Genomic DNA, 24111 nt, shown 5'->3' on the forward strand with positions numbered 1-24111 from the left:
TCTCTCCCAATGACTAAACTGCACATGTCTTACAGGCAGGACTGTGTCTTACCTACCAATTTATCACTGACGTCTAGTAATGGATCTGATGCCCAGGAAGAAATGGATCTGATGCCATCATGTCTGAATGATGCTCTATTTACTTAATAAATCTCTATTGATTAATAAAAATTCAGTCAACAAATATTAGCTAAATAAGTCATCAGCACTGCTTAGGAGTGGCCCAATAAGGGGAATACAGCTGGGGGAAACAATTGGTGTGGGGAGGTTTGTCTGGGCTTTGTCAGCGTCCCAAATCACACACAGAAAACACACTTCTAAAGAACATCCGGCTTGCTGCCTAGATTTCATGGTAAGCAACTATTCCAGCAGCCCTTCTTGCCTGCAGGATATATACCTGCATGCTCAACAGTGTATCTAATTAGAGGGATCCCCCGGTGACTCGGAAGGCCTCAGGAGGCCAGTCACCAAACTGTGCCCTCGGTCACTGGAACCGAAACAACACAGAAGGCAGAAAGCACAGGGGACTCGGCAGCCAGGAGGGGCCCAGGAGCTCCACCAAGTGAGATCCCAGGAGCTTTGTCCAAACTCCCTGCTAGGCCAGCCCTGAATCTGTGTGTATAAACTACGGCCACATTTTCTTAATGTGTGTGAAGCTGGTGGGGGATGGAGAGCAGCAAAGTAAAACCAAGAAGTAAATATGCCCTGCCTTGTGAAAAATAATAAAGCGGTTTAGATAAAGGGTGACAAGATTTTCTTGACTACGTAAGAATACAAGTGAACATTTCTGGTGCACCTGCTATGTGTCAGGTTCCAATCTCTTGATGTGCACTGAATCATTTAATTCTCTCAATACCCCCATGAGGCAAGCGCCATTATTATCTCCATTTACACACTGGGAAGCGGAAGCACAGGGAGATTAAGGAAACTCCCCGTGGCTGCCCCCAGCCAGTAAGTGACACAGCAGGACATAAACCAGGCAGCTTGACTCAGAGAATGATCTCAAGCTTTCCACTTATGTCCCTGTGAGGGAGAGGCAATCACTTCTACCCTGCCAGGGGCCAGGCTCCAATGCCCACAGGGCCTGGCATGTGATGTCAAACAGGACCCAGGACACATTCTCTATGTTCAGGGGTAGCCCATCTGTCTGGCCAATTATGGCCATGCAGTAACAAAGGCCTGGTGTTGCCAGATCTTCCTTATTTTCCAGCAGAAGGCAGAATTCCAGATTTTTTAAAAGTTGGGGATGAGAAAAGGGAAGAATTCCAGAGGGACTGAGAGGAACACGGTAACCATAATTTAGATGGGCTTATGAGGGAGAAGGGGTTTGGAGAGGAAGGATGTTCAGTCTTGACATGCTGAGTTGCTGGTGCTGAAGACGCCCAGAGGCTGTGAGAACTCAGGAGTACAGATAAGAGAGGTGGCTCTTTGGTGACTGTTATCAGGCCACCCCACCTCAGCCCCTAGTTCCACATAGGACAGGGTCATCTAAAACATCACGTCTTGCTAGTTGTAAGGATGGTGAAAACCTCAGGCTTGTGGTACTTTCCTGGGGCCACAGCAACAAAGTACCACCAACTGAGTGGCTTAAACAAAAGAAATGTATTGTCCCACAGTTCTGGAAGCTGGAAGACTGGGACCTAGGTGTTGGCAGGGCCATGCTCCCTCTGAAGGCTCTGGGGAAGGGTCTGTTCAGGCCTCTCTTCTAGCTTCTGGTAGTTCCTTGGCTTCTGACAGCATCACTCCAATCTTTACACAATGTTCTCCGTGTGTGCACGCCCATAGTTCCATGTGACGGCCAAACTGGATTAGGAGTCCACCCTACTTCTGTACAACTTCATCGTCACTAATTACATCTGCAACAATCGTATTTCAAAATAAGGTCACATTCTGAGACACAGGGGGACAGGATGTCAACATATGGACTGGGTGCAGGGGGACACAATTCAATCCACAAGACTCTAAACAGTAGTTTCATGTCTCTCAGAGTCAGAATCCCTAAGAACAATATTAAGGCATGTCATTGTTTACCTTTGGAAAAGTACTGTATTCGAGGAATCAGGCAAATCCTACAGGGAGAAACTATCCTACAAATAAAAAGGTTATGATCAACTTGAGAGTAATATAAATAACCATAAGAATCAAATAGGAGGAGAGAAATTGCTTTTGTCAGTAAAAATACAAAATTCTTCATTAGGTAGTACTTAACTCTGGTATTGAGGGAGGCCCTGAATTCTAACAGTGGGAGACTGGGGTTGGAGAAATCAAAGACACCGCAAGTAGACAGAACAGGCTAAACAAAGGAAACGAAAGGAAAGGAAAGGAAAGTACAAACTGTGTTTGGATCAGGTCTGTTTGCCCAGATAATTAGGTATGTATAATGCAGTCATTTGTAGGCAACTAGGGGTAACTTTTGTGGCCCATAAAAATGGGCCACAAAAAATCAAACAAATTTAAATTTTGAATTTTCTATTTACTAACCATCTAACCTTAGGCAAATTACCTACCTGTTCTTTATCTGAGTTCCCTCATCTGTTAAATAGAAAGAATAATACCTACACTGCACAGGGCTGTGGGCAGGTATAAGTGAGAATGCAAACAGAACAAACGCAGCAATGTTGCAAGCACACAGTAGGGCCTCAAGCAATGTTAGCTATTACACTGACTGGTTAAGTAAATAATGATATATCAATAAAACAGAACACTATTTAGGCATTAAAAATGACATTCTAGTGGAGTGTGATGGCTCACGCCTGTAATCCCAACACTTTGGGAGGCCAAGGTGGTAGGATCATTTGAGGTCAGGAGTTCGAGACCAGCCTGGCCGACATGGCAAAACTCTGTCTATACTAAAAATACAAAAAAATTAGCCAAGCATGGCAGTGCAGTCCTATAGTCCCAGCTATTCAGGAGGCTAAGGCAGGAGAATCCCTTGAACCCAGGAGGTAGAGGTTGCATGAGCCTAGATCACGCCACTGCACTCCAGCCTGGGTGACAGAGCAAGAAAACATATTCTAGACAAGCACAGAGCATAGACAAACTACAGCCCAGACCATGGGCCAAATCTGGCTCATTGCCTGTTTTCATAAAGTTTTATTAGAACACAGCCATGTCCATTCATTTACACACTTTCTGTGAATGCTTCTGCACTTATAAGGGCAAAGTTGATTAGTTGAAAGAGATGGTAAGTCCCACAAAGCCTAAAACAGTTACTATGTGGCCCTTTAAACAAAGTGATCCAATTGCCGGTCTAGAGGAATATTGACTGTCACAAGAAAATATTCTTAATCTATTAAATGACAAGAAGTTTCCCAACAGCAAGTACAGTAAGTCTCTATGTCTGTTAAAATATGTACATTAAAAAAAAGTATGGAAGTAGGTACTTCAAAAGTTAACCACCACTCTCTGAGCAGGGGGGTTGTTACATATTTTATTTATTTCTTTGGGCTTATCTATAATTTCTGAATTTTTCTTTTACAATTAACATGAACTGTTTCTGAAACAAGAAAAAATATATAAAAGGAAGGAACTAAGAAGGAAATAACCTGTTTTAATTGAGATACAGAGGGCAAATAACACATTTAATGCTAAAAACAAAATGGAAAGGTATTTTTCATTGGTGAGAGAAATACGGATTTGTCTTCTTGTCTGTTTTTTCTCATCTTCTCTCACAGATAGGAATGTGGAAGATGAGGAGAGAGGGAAGGAAGAAAACAAAGAAGGGAATGTAATAGCAGAATTGTTACATTATGTGGACAGCCGCCAAACTCAATAGTTCTGAGATCAATAACTGTGCAAGGTTTAGAGGCAAGAACCAATGTTTGGACCTCAGAGTTACACAATCCACCTAATATAAGGATAAGCTATATGGCAGAGAATCTCATCTGAGGCAGATAAAGGGTATGTCTCAGAAATGCTTAATCAACAGGTCTGTCCTTCACATTTATTTATCACCTATTTGGTGCCAAGCATTTATAATACCCTAGGGAGACAAACAGAAAATGTTATCTTTTTTTACATGGCATTGGATTCACATGGCCTGTCATTTTCATAGGGCATAGAGTGGTGAGTGATAATGCCTGTCAAGGAGAATCAGGTTCAGGTTTTGCCTCAGATGCTAACTGTGTGGAGGATGCTACACTGAAGCTCAGAGGGAGAACAATTTTGGGAGGGCAAGAAATAAGCTATGTGCTACCTGTTACGTTTGTGGTAAGTGAGGAAGATTCACACGAGATGCCTTTTTGGCAGCTGGATATAGGCATTTGGAGTTTGGAGAGAGGATAGCAATTTGGGGATCCTCAACTCGGCATGCAGAGAGGAGAACATGGCCCCGGAACAGCATATAGAAGAGAAGGAGCCACAGTTTCATGAGGTAGGCAGAGGAAGCTGCCCCAGGAATGAAGACTAAGAAGGAACATGCAGAGATTGGGGTAAAATCAAGACAGAATGCTTGTGAAATTGTGTCCAGGAATGATCCTCTCCATTACTTAAAATTTGCTTTAAATGAGCTGTTTCAATACATCCCTGTGCAGCTGTGAGCAGCTGTCCTGGTTAACAACATATTCCCCATGTCCCAAAGGAGACAAACATTTGAAGATGTGTTTCCCAATAACTTCTCAGCCTTTTTCTGAGCAGAACACATGACTTCAGCCCTTTCTCATTCGGAACCATGTGGGAAGGGGAACCATGAATGGGGATCTGCTTTGGGTTTGGTTTGGGGCTTGCTATGGTTGGGATATGGGTTTTTTTTGTCCCCACCAAATCTCATGTTGAAATTTGCTCCCCACTGTGGTGGTGTCAGAAAGGGGGGCCTAGGGGGAAACGTTTGAGTTATGGGCGTAGATCCCTCAAGAATGATTTAGTGCTGTGCTGCTGTTCTCACTCAGGCGAGACGGGATGAGGTTAGTTTATTATTATATAAAGCCAGGATGCCCTTTGGGTATGGTGTCTCTTCACACGTACTCACTTCTCCTTTGACCTTCTCTGACACGTTGATGCCGGTGCCATGTTTCTTGTACACCTGTAGAACTGTGAGCTAAATAATCTCTTTTCTTTATAAACCCTCTTTTCTTTATACCCAGTGTCTGGTACTCCTTTATAGCAACACAAAATGGACTAAGACAGGACTGAAACTCAAGCAATGGATGTGGTAATAAGGAAGAGAAAGGTACACTGCATTCAGCAGAGTCACAATTGCAAATTGTAAAACAATTTACAGAGACTACAATGTGAAATTGGTCTCTGGAGGTCAGCTGATGACCTGAGGTTCACTGATGATAAACTTACTAACCATACGGCTTACAGTCTATCACAGCCTCTGCTAAGGTAAGTGTGAATGATGCAGCTCTATTCCTGTAGGCCTGGCCCATGGGAAGTAGTGTACAGGCACCAGATCCCAGGTCAGGAGGTCTGGCTCTGCTACTAAAAGCTGGTTGAGCCTAGACAGGCCTCTTTACCTCTGAGCTTCAGTTTCCTCATTTACAAAGCAGAGATAGATATGTCTGCCTTATGTTTTTCAGAGGCCTTTTACAAATATAACATGCAGGATGCAGAGTGCTAGAAGAAATTATAAAAATGGAAGTCGATATTATCACTGAACACCGTAACTCAGTGATTAGAGCATCTTGCCTATGAGGTTGTGATAGCTCTGGCATCCCAAAGAAAAGATCAGAAGTAAGCAGCTCCCCAGGTAGTTGTCTTGTTCCTTCCAGGTCTTGTGAAAAGAGCATGCTCTGTGAAGAAGAGACAGACTGACCTGCAACTCGGGATTCCCACTTACAGGGGAGCCCCAGGCACGGGTTTACCCAGTGTAAGCTCCTTTCTTCACATGCAGCATGGGAATAACAATGACTTTACAGCAGTGCTGTCAGTGTGAGCAATTCACGTGCCGAAAGCACTGGCCCAATGCCTGGCACAAAGTGGGTCCTGCAGAAATGACAGCCATTTGGACACTGCATCTGAGATGGAGGTAGCCAGCCATAAGTGGAATATCCTAGTGGGATATTTCAGAACACCCAGCTCAACACTTCCAGCAGCTCAATATGCCCATTTTTATTTAGAAAACAAACAAAAATCTCATCAATAATGTACTGGCATAAATTATGTGAGCCCTCAGTAAAGAAATCATATTATTTGAGGGGCGAATGGCAGATCTCGTATGTTTTTGGTAGTACAGGAATGTGCACTGGTTTCTAACTTATCTTGTATACCCCCTCCCCAGTTAGACCCTCCATGGGTTCCTGGAAATAAATCAGCACCACATGGAATCACTGGGTCTTGGTTCCTATGGAAATATTGTCCCAACAAGGACATTTGCGGATGCTTTTTCAGTCTCTTTCAAATCTCCTAAAACAGAAGCTGCAAACTTCTCTGTAAAAAGCTAGTTAGTAAATATTTTAGGCTTCACCGGTCATACGGACAGTCTCTGTCACAACCACTCAACTCCTCCGTGGTAGCTCAAAAAAAAGCCATAGATAATTCATAAACAAATGATGTGGCTGTGTTTCAATAAAACTTGATATACAGACACTGAAATTTGAATTTCATATAATGTTCACATATCACAAAATATGGCTTCTCTTTTCAAGTTTTTCAACCACTGCAAAATGTAGAAACCATCCTGAGGGTCAAGGGATCAAAGGCTGGGGACAGATTAGGCCCAAGGGCAAGTTGTTTGCTGACAACGATCATAAAGTTGTAACATGTCATCAGCCACAGGAGACTTTTGTTTCAACTACTGAGCCCTCCTTCTCAGCAACGCAATGAAGTAATAACTCCCTTCAGAAAGAAAATGCTCACTCCGTGCTCACTCACTAACAGTTACACTTTATCATCTGTTTCCTTGACTAGCTCCTCGAAGGGGCTCATCTACCTTGAATCACATTACTACCCAGGGTCAGACTCTTCCCTGGCAGATTGGCCACCAAACTATCACTTGTGCACCTTTTGTCAGCCACTATATATCACAACTCCTGACCAGAACATGGAAAATAATGGAAAGAGAGGCCTTGGCAGAGTCAACAAGCAGATTGGCACATGTCTCTCAAGCTCAGGGAAGTACAATTTGCCAGCAATTTCATTGTTTGAAAAAAACACATAAAGTCTTCTACTGTGCCAGTTGGACAGCCATGAGAAGGTTATTTATTCACTGTATTTAGTATCATAATTAATATTTTTAAAAATATAGGACAAATGTGGTAGCTCACACCTGTAATCTCAGCATGTTGGGATGCTGAGATGGGCGGATATACTTGAGCCCAGGAGTTCAAGCCCAGCCAGGGCAGCACAGTGAGACCCTGTCTCTACAAAAAAAGTTTAAAAATTAGCCAGGTATGGTGGTACATGCCTGTAGTCCCAGCTATGGGGAGGCTGAGATGGGAGGATCAAGCCCCAGTGGTCAAGGCTGAGTGAGCCGAGATCACACCACTACGCTCCAGCCTGGAGAACAGAGTGAGATTCTGTCTCAAAAAATAAAATAATATATTAAGTGATCGGAGACAAATAGTCCTATAAGGAATTCACACTGGATGGGACTACAGTGAATGAGATATTCCTTCATTCATTTTGAATGTATCTGCTCAGTCACTTCTCCTCAATGGCACGGGCTTGTTTATGCCCCGAGTCGGGCCTAACAGGAGCACCCAGTGAGCAAGGTGTGAAGGTCTTTAACTAAACTACCCTCCCATCTTCACTGCCAGTCTCTGAAACTCTCCTCTTTTCTGCCCTCCAATGAACTTCGGCCAATACAAACAGACATCCCAGACTTAGTTTAGATTGCCACGTATCAACCATCACGAATACAGAAAGGAAAAACAAAACTTCAGTGTACCCCCTCCCTAGCTATGAAAAAGACAAAAATTCCAAAATTGTTTTCCTTTCCTTTTCTAAGACAGTGTGATAAGTAGAATAACGGCCCTCCAAAGATGTCCACACCCTAATCCCACAAACTTACGTTATTTGACTTGGCAAAAGAGACTCTGCAGGTGGGACTAAGTTAAGTACTCTGAGATGGGGAGGTACCCCTGGATTATGTGTGTGGGCTCCACGTAATCACAGGGGGTCCTATAAGAGACAGAAAAGAGGGTCAGAGTCGGAGAAGGAAATATGATGCCAAGAGCAGAAGTGGGAGTGATGTGGGGCTATGACTTAGGGAATGTAGGCAGCCTCTAAAAGCTGGAAAAGGGGAGGAAATGAATTCTCCTACAGCCCCCTGAGGGCATGCAGCTCTGCCAAATCATTTTACACTCCTGATCTCCAGAACTATAAGAAAATGCATTTGTGGGGTTTCTGGGTTTTTTGTTTTTTGAGACAGGGTCTCACTCTGTCACCCAGGCTGCAGTGCACTGGCTTGATCATGGTTCACTGCAGCCTTGACCTCCCCAGGCTCAGGTGATCCTCCCACCTCAGCCTCCTGAGTAGTTGAGATTACAGGTGCGTGCCACCACACCCAGAAAATTTTTGTATTTTTTTTTTAATAGAGATGGGGTCTTGCCATGTTGGCCAGGCAGTCTTGAACCCCTGAGCTTAAGCAATCTGCCCATCTCAGCTTCCCAAAGTGCTAGAATTACAGGCATGCACCACTGTGCCTGGCCTTGTTTTAAGTCATCACATTTGTGGCAATTTGTTATGGCAGCAATAGGAAACTAATCCAGACAGCTGCTGAAAACGTTACAGACAAGGAGAAAGTATGGTTTCTAATAAGTTAGCCACTGAACCTCATTACATCTAAGCCTGAAGAATGAAAGGAAAAGTCTACTCCTCTTTCATGCAGGGCCCCTAAACTCCAAAACTACTGAACATTTAAATAAAGCGAGGCATAAAATGGAAGGTTGAAAGGGGTGAGTGGGCAGTTCGAGAACACTGTAGTCATATACAAAAAGCATTACCCAAGAGGACTGCAAAGGATGAGATAGAAATGGAATGTGACTTATTTATAGCAAAGCCTGCCTCCCCTCTCAAGTGTGTGACAGAAGAGCTGTTTTAAAGTTTTATTCTTCAAACTTGGCTGCAGAACTTGGCTGCTTCTCAGAACTGTGCTTTTGTATTTAGCTTTAAAATATAAGAAGCACCCCCATGGTTAAACTGTAGGCAGAGGTGGTACAGGCAGGAAAAAATGCTGTGGGGAGTGGAAAGAGGTTGAAATGTTATTCTTATTTAGTTAGTTGCTTAAGAAAAACAAATAGAGAATAAAATAGCAAACATCTTGGAAGGGTTCCAAGTTGAAAATTTCTAAATATCCCCCGGCGTCAATGAAGCTCTCAGGATAAGGATGGTGTTGCAAAGCCAGGCGGACAGTAGGATGGGGATGTGGTTTAGAGGGGAAGAAAACACTGGCTCTAATTGTTAGAAATCCCCTCACCCTCTTTCTGTAGTTCAATGACATAGAACTTTTACAACCACCCAGAGAAACCCAGTCTATATGTAATGCCGAAATCAATATTGACCTTCCAGAAAATCATATATATAATAGGAGTTGTAACACAGGTCATGCATTTTGACCTAGGAATTTTTTAATTTGCTATTAATAACAAACTCTAAATAAGTAAATTATTGTACATTATCTACTCAGAATATTATTCAACCTTGAAAACTATGATAGCCAGGTATGGTGGCTCACGGCTGTAATCCCCGCACTTTGGGAGGCCAAGGTGGGCGGATCACAAGGTCAAGAGATGGAGACCATTCTGGCCAACATGGTGAAACCCGTCTCTACTAAAAATACAAAAATTAGCTGGGCGTGGTGGTGTGTGCCTGTAGTCCCAGCTACTCGGGAGGCTGAGGCAGGAGAATCACTTGAACCCAGGAGGCGGCGGTTGCAGTGAGCCGAGATTGCACCACTGTACTCCAGCCTGGTGACAGAGCAAGACTCCATCTCAAAAATATATAAATAAATAAATAAAACTATGATAATGATGACATGTTACGGCACAGATTAGTGCTTAGGCTATGGTAGAGAAGCACAAAATAGCACATACACTATGATTACCCTCTAGGTTAATGTGTTATGTATACTACTGTTACAAATTCAGAGACTGGGAGAACAGACCAAAATGTTAACTTTAGTCATATTTGCATGATAGGAATATGTGAGTTTTTTTCTCTACTTTATGCTTTGATTCTTTCAAAATTGAATTATTACTTTTTAAATGGAAAATGATTATTTCTGAAGAGGAATGGAAAAAAAATTAATTGGCAGAAGGTTCAGCTTTGCCAGTACCTTACCATGTGAGCTACAGAGCTAAAAATGTTTGTTTTCTTGCTTCAAGGTCTCCATATGAAGAATGAGGCTATAATTACATAAAGCACATATCTTATATGTAGTATCTAAATATGTTTTATCCTAAATACATCTGATATTTTCTATCACCTTGCCTTGGTTCACGTAGCTCCCATTACCTGGAATCAGTTTTTGGCTCTTTTCCACCGGCCAACTCCTACCCTTTCTTACAAATACAGTTCAGATTATTTCTCTTCAAATTTCTTCTTCCTCAATAAGCCTTCCTTGTCCACACCCACTTTTTTGTTTGTTTGTTTGTTTGTTTGTTTTGAGACAGGATCTCACTGTATTGCATGGGCTGGTCTCGAACTCCTGGGCTTAAGGAATCCTCCCATCTCAGCCTCCTCAGTAGCTGGGACTACAGATTCATGCCACCATACCCAGCTCTCACACTAACTCTCTTATGGTTAATTTCAAACAGCTTTAAGTTTTTTTTTTTTTTTAAACATAATTCAGTTTCTTCCCCAAAACCACAGACTTCAGAATACAGCAAATCTAGATTCAAATCCTGATAGCACCACTTAATACTAGTTATTTACTCCTTCTGACCCTCAGTTCCCTTATCTGTAATATAGGGTGAACACCACTTACCCAGCAAGCTATTCTGATGATTAAATGGCTCAATATATGTACAGCACCACTGCAGTATCTGGTACATAGTAGGTGGCCAACCAAAGCTTATTTTCCTCCTGAGTTCTGCATCACTCTTGGTCTCCCCAGTTGGATGGTAAAGTTGTCTAGGACAGAGACTGTGTGCTATGCTACTTTTTATTCCCCACACAGTGCTTTGTCAGAAGCAATAACTCAGTAAGTACACTACTTGTTCATTGGATCTTTGCAAAGAGCCCTAAGCTTCACGCAATGATAAACTAGAAATTGTTGTGGACTGAGTTGTGTCTGTCAAAAAGATATTTTGTAGTCCTAAACCCTGGGACTTGTGTACATAAGTTCATTTGGAAATTAGGGTCTTTCAGATGTAATTCATTAAGATGAGGTCACAATCAATTGGGGGTAGGGGGATGTAGGCCTAAATCCCACAACTAGTGTCCTTACAAGGCTATGTGAAACACAGAGGTAGGCACATGAGGAAGGTGAGGTAGGACAAAGGTGAAGACCAAGGTGATGCCGCTGCAAGCCAAGGAACACCAAGGATCTCCAGCAGCCACAGAAAGCCAGGAAGAGGCAAGAGAGGGGACCTCCCTTAAGCCTTCAAACGGAGCATAGCCCTGCCCATGCCTTAATTTCAGAGTTCTATCCTCCTGAACTGTGACAGAATAGATTCCTGTTGTCTTAAGCCACACAGTTTGTGGGGCTTTGTTACAGCACCTTAGGAAACTAATACAGAAATGTTCAAAAGTGTCATACTGACAGATACAAGCTACTTCCTGTTTTCTAAACCAAAAAGGTCTCTGGAGTCAGGTAAGGTTTCCTCCAGGTAAAGCTTCTTTTTGGGTTCACTTCATATTTAGTGGTATTTGCCTGGATTTATTCCCTCTGTCTAGAGTTTTACATAACTAGGTTGTGGTGAATGTCATTCTGCTACTGTGGTGACTTTAGGCTCCAGTGTCACTCCCCCAACCACTGATCCTAGTGACTGAACATCCAGATGCCCAGGCCAGATCCTGACCATTAGCCTTCAATCCTCCTCTCTCATCTCCATCGAAAACTAATCACAGGTTAATTCTACTTTTTAAATATACTGGAAGTTTCACTTTTCTTCACCTCTACCACTATCACCCTAGACCACTAAGACACTCAGGATATGTCTTTTCTAAAACACTTTAAGAGCAAACCAAGACTATAAAAGATGGATCCATCTTCTCTCAGGGCTTCTGTTATGGGGTTCTACTTCTGGCAATGGCTAAGTAGATATTTCAGAATCGCCCTCCCGCTGAGAGCAACTGGAAATGCTGGAAAACATTCTGTCAAACATGTTTGAAGGCATTAGAAAGCAACCAAGACGGTAAGAATTTGTGAGGCCATGACCTGAAAGAAGAAGAAAACTAAGAAGATGAGCCCAGCAATTGGAGCTGCCTGTTCCTCTCAAGGGCATTGTCAATTCCTTAAACAAAAGGCATGATCAAGAAGCTGAACAGAGCTTTTAGCAGTGTCACAGAGTTTAAGGGACAAAAATTAGAGGTCAGAGTCCTCCAAGGAGGAGGGGCACCTTGGAACCAGAGGGGTTCCAAGGGTTTTGGTTGGAACCAGGGTTTTGGTTGGAACCAGAAGGGCTCCCTACAGAGAGTAAAGGTGATCTAGAAATATATCTAGCCCTAACAAGAACTGAAGTCCAGCTACACGTAATCTTTGTGTCTGACTTGATTAAGGTAATCCATTCCTATTTTGACGGACATAAAAGAAAAAAATAGTTAAGTTCTCTCAGAAGTAACATAACATTGTCCTAGAGCCGTAAATGACTTCTATATTATTTGTATAATGCCCAGAACTTAATAAAAAATAAACAGAAAAAAAAAAGAAAGAAAGAAAAGGTTAGCAGAAACAGTTCACCAAGTGATAAAGACTTTAAAATATCAGATATGGACTTTGAAACAATTATGATTAATATGTTTAGGAATTAAATGACAAAATAGAGAAGTTTAGCAGAAAACTAGAAACTATAAAAAGAAATTAAATGAAAATTTTAGAACTTAAAAATCAATAACTAAGGTTACAAATTCAATGGGATGGCTTTAACCACAGATTACTAATATATTGAAGAGAGAATTAGTGAACTGGAAGATAAGTCAGTAGAAAACATCCATGTTGAAGCACAAAATGGCAAAGGAATAAAAAATACAGGAAAGAGCATAAGAAATATATGAAATCTAGAGGAAAAAATGTCATAACATATGAACACAATCCCAAGAGGAGAGAAAAGAGAGAACTAGGCATAAACAATATTTGAAAAGTTAATGGTTAAGAACTCCCAAGCACAGCTGGGCGTGGTGGCTCACACCTGTAATCCCAGCACTTTGGGAGGCTGAGGCAGGTGGATCACAAGTTCAAGAGATCGAGACCATCCTGGCCAACATGGTGAAATCTTGACTGTACTAAAAATACAAAAATTAGCTGGGTGTGGTGGCGTGCACCTGTAGTCCCAGTTACCGGGAGGCTGAAGCAGGAGAATCACCTGAACCCAGGAGGCAGAGGTTGCAGTGAGCCGAGATCATGCCACTGTACTCCAGCCTGGGCGACAGAGCAAGACTCCATCAAAAAAAGAAAAACAAACAAACAAAAAAAAGCAAGACTCCAATCAAATAAAAAGAAGTCTTACAAGCTCTAACAAGAATAAATTAAAAAGAAAATCACACCTCATAATAAAACTGCTAAAACCAAAGTGAAATAAATCTTAAAAGCAGCCAAAGGAAAAAACAGATTACATTTGAAGGAGGAATAATAAAACTTACAGCTAACTGCCCAAGAGAAACAATGAAAGCCAAGAGACAATGACAGTTATGATAAATAAAATAATTGACAATCTAGAATTCTAAATCTAGAAGAAATACCCTTCACAAAATGAAGATGAAACAAAGACTTTCTTTTTTTCTTTGAAACCGTGCCTCACTCTGTTGCCCAGGCTACAGTGAGGTGGCACAATCATGGCTCACTGTAGCCTTGACCTCCCAGGCTCAAGTGATTCCCCCACCTCCACCTCCTGAGTAGCTGGGACTACAGGCATGCACTAACATGCACAGCTAATTTTTTTTCTTTCTTTCTTTTTGTAGAGACATTTTCTCCCTATGTTGCCCAGACTGGCCTCAAACTCTTGGGCCAAGTGATCTTCCTGCCTCGGCCTCCCAAGTGCTGGGATTATAGGCATAAGCCAAAGTGCCTGGCCCAAAGATATTTTAGACAAACAAAAACTGAGAGAATTTATCTTCAGCAGACCTGCACTAAAGAAAATACTAAAAATTATTTCAGATGTAAGCACAGAGATGCAGAAAATAATAAAGAGCAATGAAAAAAATCACTTTTGAGTAAACCTACATAACCATCATATTTAACAAATAAGATAAAACATTTTATTTTTAAAAAATCAAAAAATCTTGTAGGGTTTTAAAAATAAAGAATATTCTCCCTAACCATATCCCAGAATGTCAGTGGCCATCTCTCTTTCAAGACAATTATTAGGTTAACCAGAACAGACATCCAGTTAACTAACTCTGAGATCATTCCAAATGTGAATCCTATCCCCCTAAAATTAGTTTCCTTTCAATGGATATTTGATTTCTTTCCAAACTTTGGATATTATTTACCAGAAAGATATCACTATTCTTTTGGAGTGGGTGTATGTCTATATCTATATCTATATATATATATATATATGTCTTTGCATATTCTTTACTTTATTGAAATAAGTTTTTAGAATAGAGAATGCTGATCAAAAAAAGTGTCCATTTTCTGTTTTGATCTGAATTGGCAAACTAACAGAATTTTAAAAAGTAATCCTTCTATTCTCCAATAATTTAAAGATGTATTTATTTTTCTTTCACAGATATCTATCCGCTTTTATTTTTTCTTGTTCGAAATCCTGCCAATAGGGAATTTACAGCCATTCAGGTTCTCCATAGTGTAAGAATACTGAAAAGGAGTGTCAACAACAAGAGTGATCAACTGCCTGCCAAAATGAAAAATCTTAGACTCCTTGAAAAGAAATGAGGGGGAAAAATTGGAAAGATGAAATGAAGACTTAAACACACCAAAGGTTTTTCAAATTAGAAAGTTATACTCATCAAAATGCATCATACTAAACCACACTGAGCTATTCCTCACACTAAAAATACCATCCCTTTCGCCTGTGGACACTGATACCACTGGTCTGGGACTTGCCTGCATGCCTGTCTCCTGCCAACCAAGAAAATGTGATGGGGGAGCTTTTCTTCCAGCAAGTCTAATCCTGGGGAAAAGAAAAACAGAACAGTTTTTTCCTAAGGCAATAAAAAAAGCTTCAAAAAATTTAATGAAAGGAATCTTCAAATGTAGACTGAACAATTAAATTAGTTACTCTGAACACTTTCTGAAGTTAGTCCTTGAGAATTTATTTTACTATATCATATTTTATTGTATTTTGAGACAGAGTGTTTCTCTGTCACCCAGGCTGGAGTGCAGTGGCACCATCTCTGCTCACAGTAGCTTCCGCCTCCCAGGCTCAAGTGCTTCTCCTGCCTCAGCCACCCAAGTAGCTGGGATTACAGGCATGTGCCACCACGCCTGGCTAATTTTTGTATTTTTAGTAGAGACAGGGTTTCACCATGTTGGCCAAGCTGATCTTGAACTCCTGACCTCAGGTGATTGGCCTGCCTTGGTCTTCCAAAGTGCTGGGATTACAGGTATGAGCCCCTGCACCTGGCCAGGAATTTTATTTAATGTTAAACAAACAAACAAACAAAAAAGAGTGAAGAAAAAAACAACACGCCCTAAGTGCTGAAGACCAAAAGCCATTTGTTTTAAACATTCTGACTTACCTGTTTTTAAAATTTTGGCTGGGTTCACTTTTTAAAGAAAATTTAAAATAAAGTGAAGGAGGCTATGAAATAATACAAATAATAAAATGTGGGTTTCTCTATTTTAGATTATGAAAGACCTAGAATGTTAGAACTAAAAAATGCTTTAGAGATCACCTAGCATAGTTAACCCCTCACTTCACAAATTAAAGAGCTAGACTTAACAAAAAGTAGGAACAACTTATGCATGGCCAGACGTGAGCTAGTGGGGCAACCAGAACAAATACCCAGATATCCTCGTACATTTATAGACTCTTTCCTGGGCTCTCTCAATTTATCTACATATGGGGAAGAGAGGGGAAGGCAATCCAGTTCTACAGGTATTTGCTTCAAAACTTTATCCTGGGAGACTTTCTGAGAGCTCACAGATAGAGCCTAGGGAAAAGACTCCTTCTCATTCCTCCTCATTATTCTCAAATTCTCCCTACATCTTCTCAGTCACCAAATCCTGTTGCTTGAACCACCTAAACACCTCTCAGACACATCTTCCCATCTGTATTACCACTGCCACTGATTTGGACATCATTTTTCCTCACCTGGATTCCTGTATAATCTCTAAACTGTCCTCCTACCTCCAATCCTACCACTTCTCCAACACTCTCCCTCCACACCGAACCCCTCCACACCAATCACCCATTGATCTCCACACTGAATCTTCTCCACATTGACTTCCCCATTTCAAATCCCATTCTCCACTTTGAACAAATGACTCCCCTGCTTCAAATCCTTTCATGAAGAATTCCCTTATCAAGAAACGCAGAGTCTCAATGGCTTCCCTTTGCTTGTGTGATAATACCTGCATTCGTTAGGGTCTTACTGGTCAATGGAAGACATACATAGGACAATTGAAGAAAAATGTATTTCCAAAAGGACTAAGTTGAAAGGAGTTCCAGGGTACACGGAAATTATAAAAACAAACAAACAATAAAAACACTCAGAAACCCCTGGCTAGTAGAAGTAGAGCTGTGTGATAGATGGTTTCCAAAATGGCCCACAAAGATTTTCTGAATTCTGGATCTTGGTATTCACATCCTTGTGTAAATCCCTCACCTTGGGTGAGGGGTGGACCTAGTGACTTCTTACTCTCAAAAGGGATGGGATAATATGTCCAAAATCGGGCTGGGGGAGGGACAGCACTAGAATAAATACCTAATGTAAATGATGAGTTGATGGGTGTAACAAAGCAACATAGCACATGTATACCTATGTAACAAACCTGCACATTGTGCACATGTACCCTAGAACTTAAAATATAATTTTAAAAAAAGAAAAAAGTGTCCAAAATTAGGTTATAAAACACTAAGACTCCTATCACTCACCTTCCCTCTCTGCCTGTTGTCACTCTGATTAAAAAATAATAATAATAATGCCATGTTATGAGCTGCACTATGGAGAGTCACATGTCATAAATAACTAAGACTGGCCTCTGGCAAACAGCCAATGAAGAACTGAGTCCATTCCAACAGCCCTTAAGGAACTGAATCCAGCCAACAGTCACACAAGTAAGTTTGGGAGTAGGCTTTTCCCCAGCTGAGACTTCAGATGAAACCACAATCCCAGTCAACATCTTGATTATAGTCTTTTAAAAGACACTGTGCTGGAGAACTCACAAAATCTGCACTTGGATTACTAACCCACAGAAACTGTGACATAATAAATGTTTTTAAGCCATTGAGTTTTGAGATAATTTGTTACACAGCAACAGATAACAAATACAAACTGGAACCACCCCAAGACCCAAAAGGATGAGTCGACAAAAAGGATCCGGACCCAGAAGAGGAAAGTAGTCTGCCTTGCAAAAATCAGCAAACTTCAGTAGAGGGATATGGCCAGTGCAAGGTTTTGCAGAGTGAGACCCAGGAGAAGAAATTCTCTGACATTGCTCTTCTCCTTTCCTCCCATCTCTTTCCAGACTTTTACTAACCAAACCCAACTGAAACCCAGAGGTCACAGGAGCCCTGTAAATGTAGTCCTCACAGCTCAGCCTCTGGGGCAGAGAGCAGCATGGAAAGGAGTTGAACATGGGTGTGGAGGTGCAAAGGGAAGATACTTTTACAATGTCTAAACTCCTTGGCATGGATACATAAGGTCTTTTGTGATCTGGCCCTAATCTACCTATCTAGCTTTATTCCTCAAACTTTCATCACAGAAACCTGGCTTCATAACAACCACTTAAAGTCTCCTGAATGACATCACAAATCTGCTCTTTTACAGGCACTAGTCCTGCCTCCTACATCTTCTCTCTCCTTTTCCATCTGGTTAATTCCTAGTCATCTTTCAAGAATCGAAGAAGGTGCCAAATCATCTGGATGTCTTCTACATCATCATCCCCTCTCCTGGGATGGACTACATGACCCCTCTACCTCCTCCCACACCCTCAGTTGCTTCTACCAACACTGTAATTGTCTAGTTCCCCACCTCTCCCCAGCTGGCCTGTGGGCTCATTCAGAGCTCAGTTCTCATCTTGCATTCCTAGCATCTAATAGTGTCTGGCACACAAATGACACTCAATATATATTTCCTGATTCGAAATTTCTAATCCTCATCATGCCTTAGTCACCAGGACCTGCAGGTCCTCAGACTCTCAACTGTGCTGGCTTTTACCACTGCCTCCTATGAATTCCAAACCACACCCTGTCCCTAGCTTCCTCCATAGCACTGGATTCCTCCAGGCTAGATCTTTCCCTTCTTGCTGCATACCACAGCCAATGTAACTAAAAGAGTGTGACATTTACTTTCTGGATGTATACATAAACCAACTACTGCCCAGGACTTCAAGGGCCCTAAATCATTAGGCAGAGTGACCTTGGGGTATCAGAGCAACATAAAGGCTAGACTCAAATTCCAGCAGAAAAGGAGTCGATAACTAGAAACGAATGGGTGAAGGAAGCCATCAATGACGAGGCTATGTAACTAACCCTTTGATATACAAGAACATTGGCTTTTTTTGTCTTCCTCTAAAACTCCTATTTCATCTGCGACACTATATGCTACTGGCAATGTACAGTGTTGCTACTTAAACACCACTTCTGTTATGTATATAACATGTAATTAGTACTACAAAATAATTTTATTAATGTCTTAAATGTTATTAGCAAACCAAAGAAACAGGTTGCCACCAAGAAGATGTCATCTAATTTTCACTGTTGAATATTAAATCATTACAATTAAAACTTTTTCTTCTAATGCCTGACTTAATTGGGCTTTATCTCAATCCAATTTAGATTATCTAGAACTATCTAAAATATTTCTTCAAAAGCTCAAAAGACCTTTCAAAGCGCATATAGTCTCACAACATTGTTTTGATATCAGGGAAGTGTACTAACTTATGAAAGCTCAAAAAGTTATAGAATGGAACTTTGAAATCATTGCAGAAAGGTATTTGGCACATTTTTAGACCAATTTCCTCCCTTTACAGAAAAGGAAATGAGGCCAAAGTATTATATTTTATTTACTAAGCTAACATTAAGTGCATATAATTCATTTTTTAATTCTTCTTTCTACCTTACATGGACACTGAATATATTCTTTTTGTGTTAGAAGTATCTCATAATTGAGAAGGAAGGAGGAAAAGAATGAAGAAGATAGAAAACAAAACAAGAAGTAGAATCAGGAAAATGAAGTTCTCCACACAGAGCTGGGACCAGACAGGCAGAGTCTCCAGCTCTCTGTGTGACATCTTCCATGCCTCCTGACCCAAACAAATCAAATTACCAGTCTAGTTAGGAGAACTTTGTCAAGAGGCATTGTTAACACCGAAGATCCAAACAAGATCAGAAAGCAACCTGCTCTTACTCAAAAGCCATCTTACCTATAAAAGAGGGTAAACATTTTAGAAAATCTTTACCCGAGAAGCAAAAGCACCAATGAGTAGAATGAAACTTCAGCATTAAAAATATGAGACATTAATCCAAGTCAACTCTCCCAGAATAAGCATGAAAGCCAAAGACCTGCCACATTTTATTTTCATTAATTTAACATGCCCCATTGCTACTCAACTCCAACAATGTGGTAACAGTAGTCTGTGATTGAAAACATGGTAGTCGCATAGGGTGCTAGAAAGGCAACTGACTGGAGGGGCCAAGCTCCCTGGACACCATCATGGCTTCCATGGGAAAGTGCTGAGGAACCTTAACCAAGTTACTGACCCTCTCTATACTTTTAGTTCTTTCATCTATAAAATAAGACTAGAAAATCTCTAAGGAAAAGCTACTAAAATCCCTATGACAAGAGCTTGGTTCTTCTATGTCTTGAGAGATCTACAAATAATTATGAAATCAAAAATGTAATTCTAAACACTAACTCTCTCATCACTTTGCAACACATACTATGCCTGGATATTGTAAAAGACTAAGTCAGCACTTTTCAAACTTTGTTGGGCATCAGATTCTCCTGAGAACATCTTGAAACTCAGATTCCTAGGACCCAGCTCAGACCGATTAAATAGAAATACCTTGTAGAGGGGCTCCTTTGAGGATTAACATTTTTATAAAGCACCCTAAATAATGCGATGTATAGCTAGGTTCAAATATCATCATTACACTGGGCAATTCAATAACTCAGGATCCTAAGGATACAGGAATATAAAAAAGGTTAACAGGTCTGGGTGTCTTCATGAATAATTAAGGTTTTCTTTTAAATAGATTTTTAATGTGACCAATACATTTTTCATACACACCTCCAACCCAAACTGTGAATATGAAGGATGAAAAACTAAATTAGAAAGTCTGTTCAAGTCAATAAATAAGTCATGCCTTGGGAAAGTACAACTTCTCACAGTTAATGACATGAAAACATGAAAAGGAAATGAAGAGTGTTCTGAAAAGCATGGGCTTTAAAAACCCACCCATCATTACTCATATATCAAGAGGTTACCATCCTAAATATCATTTAAAAGTCACAACAACATTATTGACATAATCATCCACTTATTACTTGAACGTTTACCCAAAAGCTTCATTTCTCTAGATTTGGCTTTTTAAATGTCAGCATCTGAATCAACACAATGCAGTCCAAGCAAAAATTTCACACTGAAAGTGTCTGACAACAGAAAAAAAAAAACAAATAAACAAGAGAAAGAAAACAAAAATGAAAGCACAATTTTTTAAATGTAAATTTTAGTCGTGGGTATCTAAGGAAAGGTTTGGGTTTATGGCTACGACTTTGAATAAATGATTACACTAAAGGACTTCCAAAGAAAATGCTTTGAATTGCCACTGGCTTCAAAATCCAACCTTTACTGATGATACCTTGAGGACAACGTGCTACAGCAGGTAAATTCTTGGTTGTAGCCAAAGGGCAGCCTACAGCATCAGGAGTAGAAAACTATACGAAAATCCCATAGTTCAAGTACAACCATGGTTTAAGTCAGTCAGGTTAACTAGGTTTAAAATCGTGTCAGGGTCTAAGCTCACACTGTGCAATAAGTGTGTCTTCTTTCTTTCTAATAGACTGAACCAATTCAATGTCCCTTTTATGGTAATTAATATAGCAAATACACATGAACATATATATACTCTCTATACAAGTTTGTCACATGAAAGATATATTTTCATTATTAGTTGTCATTTCTCTAAAGAACTACAGCAGTTGACATGTTTGTTACTAAATTAAACCAGAAAAGAGCCTCTTACTACCACCCAAAAAGTAAAAACCAAGTTCTCATAAACCTGCAGGAAGTTTTTTTTCCTGTAAACATAATACAAACATTCTAGTAGAAAAGTGGTTGGGTTACATGACCTTTGCATTTCTTATTTAATAATCCATGAATTTGCAATCCTCTGAAGAATATAAAAATATTTTTGTTGTTTTCCTGTGTCTTAAAAAAACTCACTGTATAAATTTGCTCTAGACAAATTATTAACAGCACCAACATTTAGAGATTTTATCATTTATTTTCTCTCTAAGTGTCACTATCTCTACAAGACCTAAACATGAAAAGAAAAAGAGATATTCATTATGGACCACATTGTGGTCTAAATAGGATATAAGATGCCTCATTCGATTTATATAAAGTGATCTTCATAATTACCTTCCTCCCACATTTTTTTTTTTCTTTTTACAGATGAAAACACTATGGCTCATGGAAGTTAAAGAACTAACTTACAGTCACATTGCTAAAGAGTGATAAAGTTGGAATTTTAACCTAAGTCTCACTCTAAAGCCCGTGTTCCTACCAGCCTGGCACGGGGTCTCCCAGTATGGGGGTGGGTTAAGAAAGTAACAATGACTCAATGTCTATTATTCTGTATGTTTCACTAATTAATTATTTTTTTCCCATTAATCTATTTTTTTCTTTACTGCAATTTAATAAGCATTATTCTTATAGATGGGTTATCTAGACATTCTCTTGCAAAGCAAAGAACTACAGAATTTTACACTCAAAGCAAGAATAATTTGAGAACTCTATTTTTACAAGGAAAAGAGAAAAATTCACCATATTGATCATCCAGGAATATCTAGTTCCACACTGGCCATATAAGTAATACACAGAGCCTCTCAGAATGCACAGAACTGAGCAGAAATTCAAGTAGTTAGTGAAATGAACATTAACTTATTTCCTTATTAACATACAAGAGAGTTAGGTTAAATTTTCACAAACATGCAAACATTAAAAAGGTGTACAATAAGAAGCAATTATGTCAAATTCAGCAGGTACTCAAATAAACTTAAGTGCCATTTTCTTCCTTTAAAATGTATTCTTTTTCCAAATATCTCAATTTGAATTAATAGCACCAATAATTTTCATTCACCCAAGGTCAAAAACCTAGTCATCTTTGACTCTCTACTTGCCGCCTATATTCCTTCAGTTTCCAAGTCATTTTTAATCCGGACTTTAATTCCTCTTATCAGTTTCTCTCAATTCTGAAGGTGATTTCACAAGCTGAATTATAGTCTCTCCCTCCTTACCTTTCACACAGACACAGAAATCTCTCTCCTAGAGCCTCCGCTCTATCTTGATAACAATCCGTTCAGCACACTGAGGCAAGAGTCATAATCCCAAAGAGATCTCAATGTTGCAACTCTTGGCACAAAAGTTTTTCACAATTAAATTGCCTAATTCAACACTAACATGTGGCTCTAGCCAGCCTCTCTTTCCAAAATCCTATCTTCATTTACTCCTTGTAATGCATCCTATGCCCAAGCTAACCAGTTCTGGTTGCTGTTACTTTCCTCAGTTCTGTGCCCTTGCTGAAACATCTCATCACCTGCTACGTTCTTCCTCTCTGCCTTCCACATAAAGCAATTCTGAACATATTTTAAAACTGAGTTCAAAGACCATTCTTCCACAAGCCCATTCTCACCTCTGAGGCTGGGAGAACTGGCCTTCTGCTCTGAAATTACATAACACTCTACTTGCACGTCTATTTTGGAAATTAACATTTAGACTCTACAACAGTTATTTGTGTACATCTTATGTCTCCTACCAACTGTAATCATCTCATACAAATATACCTCTGTATCTCCCACAGCATTCAGCCCAGATTTTGTACATACTATGAGTTTGAAGAACTTTCAGTTCATATATCTTACACTAAGGCCTTTCCACTGAAGGAGAATGTGTCTTCCCCATCTGCATTGCTTAGGCAACCTTTGGGTTTAAAGAAAACTAAATGGCATAATATTTTTCAAGTGTTAAATGCCAAGTGCTCAAGTATGAACTTTCTTGAATTTTAGAACTAGAGAACCAGAGGATGTGAGAAGAAAATATGCATTTATCAGTAAGGCAGTTTAGGCAGAAAACATTTGTCTTTTTGTCAACCCTACACAGAACACAACAGTCCACAGGGGCAGCATGCAGGGCACTTGACCGGATGCCTTACTTTGCAGTAGACAATCATGTTTGGAGAACTCTCCTCTGGGTCAGCAATCCCCACTGCTCTTTGATCCCCGGATCCCTGAGCCATCCTGAGTCTCTTCACTCACACTGCAAAAATAAATGAATAGACCATTAAGTCATGAAGGAATTATATAAAGAGGGCTTTGAAATGTAAAGAATTAAGAAACTTTTGGCAGATGCCATGAACACAAAACATATTACGTGATTTTTTTTTTAAGTTAGGGAATGATTGTAGTCTTACTATCCACAAATATTCTTCTAATCCCCAAACAACATGTTGTTGATTTTCAGTTCAGAATCGCACACCTCAGAAGTGAATATACGGCAGTCTCTTTTTTTTTTTTTTTTTGAGACAGAGTTTTGCTCTTGTTGCCAAGGCTGGAGTGCAGTGGTGCGATCCCGGCTCTCTGAAACCTCCACCTCCTGGGTTCAAGAGATTCTCCTGCCTCAGGCTCCCGAGTAGCTGGGATTACAGGCATGTGCCACCACGC

At 40.2% G+C, this 24111-nt stretch overlaps 1 protein-coding gene across 11 annotated transcripts in view; it reads right to left on the reverse strand.

The window, feature by feature from the left end:
- The window catches only part of RGS6 (regulator of G-protein signaling 6), a 656379-nt gene that overhangs the window by 599596 nt on the left and 32672 nt on the right, over nucleotides 1-24111 (reverse strand). For all 11 annotated transcript variants that reach the window (XR_001002633.1, XM_011949627.1, XM_011949623.1 and 8 more), the window contains exon 2: nucleotides 23604-23707. Coding sequence is in view for 10 of the 11 variants with exons in the window: in XM_011949627.1 (XP_011805017.1) it covers nucleotides 23604-23687 (84 nt within the window). In the remaining variant the exon portion in view is untranslated. The remainder of the gene's footprint in view (nucleotides 1-23603; nucleotides 23708-24111) is intronic.

This window comes from Colobus angolensis, unplaced genomic scaffold (genome assembly GCF_000951035.1).
Source record: "Colobus angolensis palliatus isolate OR3802 unplaced genomic scaffold, Cang.pa_1.0 Scaffold3, whole genome shotgun sequence".
Lineage (NCBI taxonomy): Eukaryota > Metazoa > Chordata > Mammalia > Primates > Cercopithecidae > Colobus > Colobus angolensis.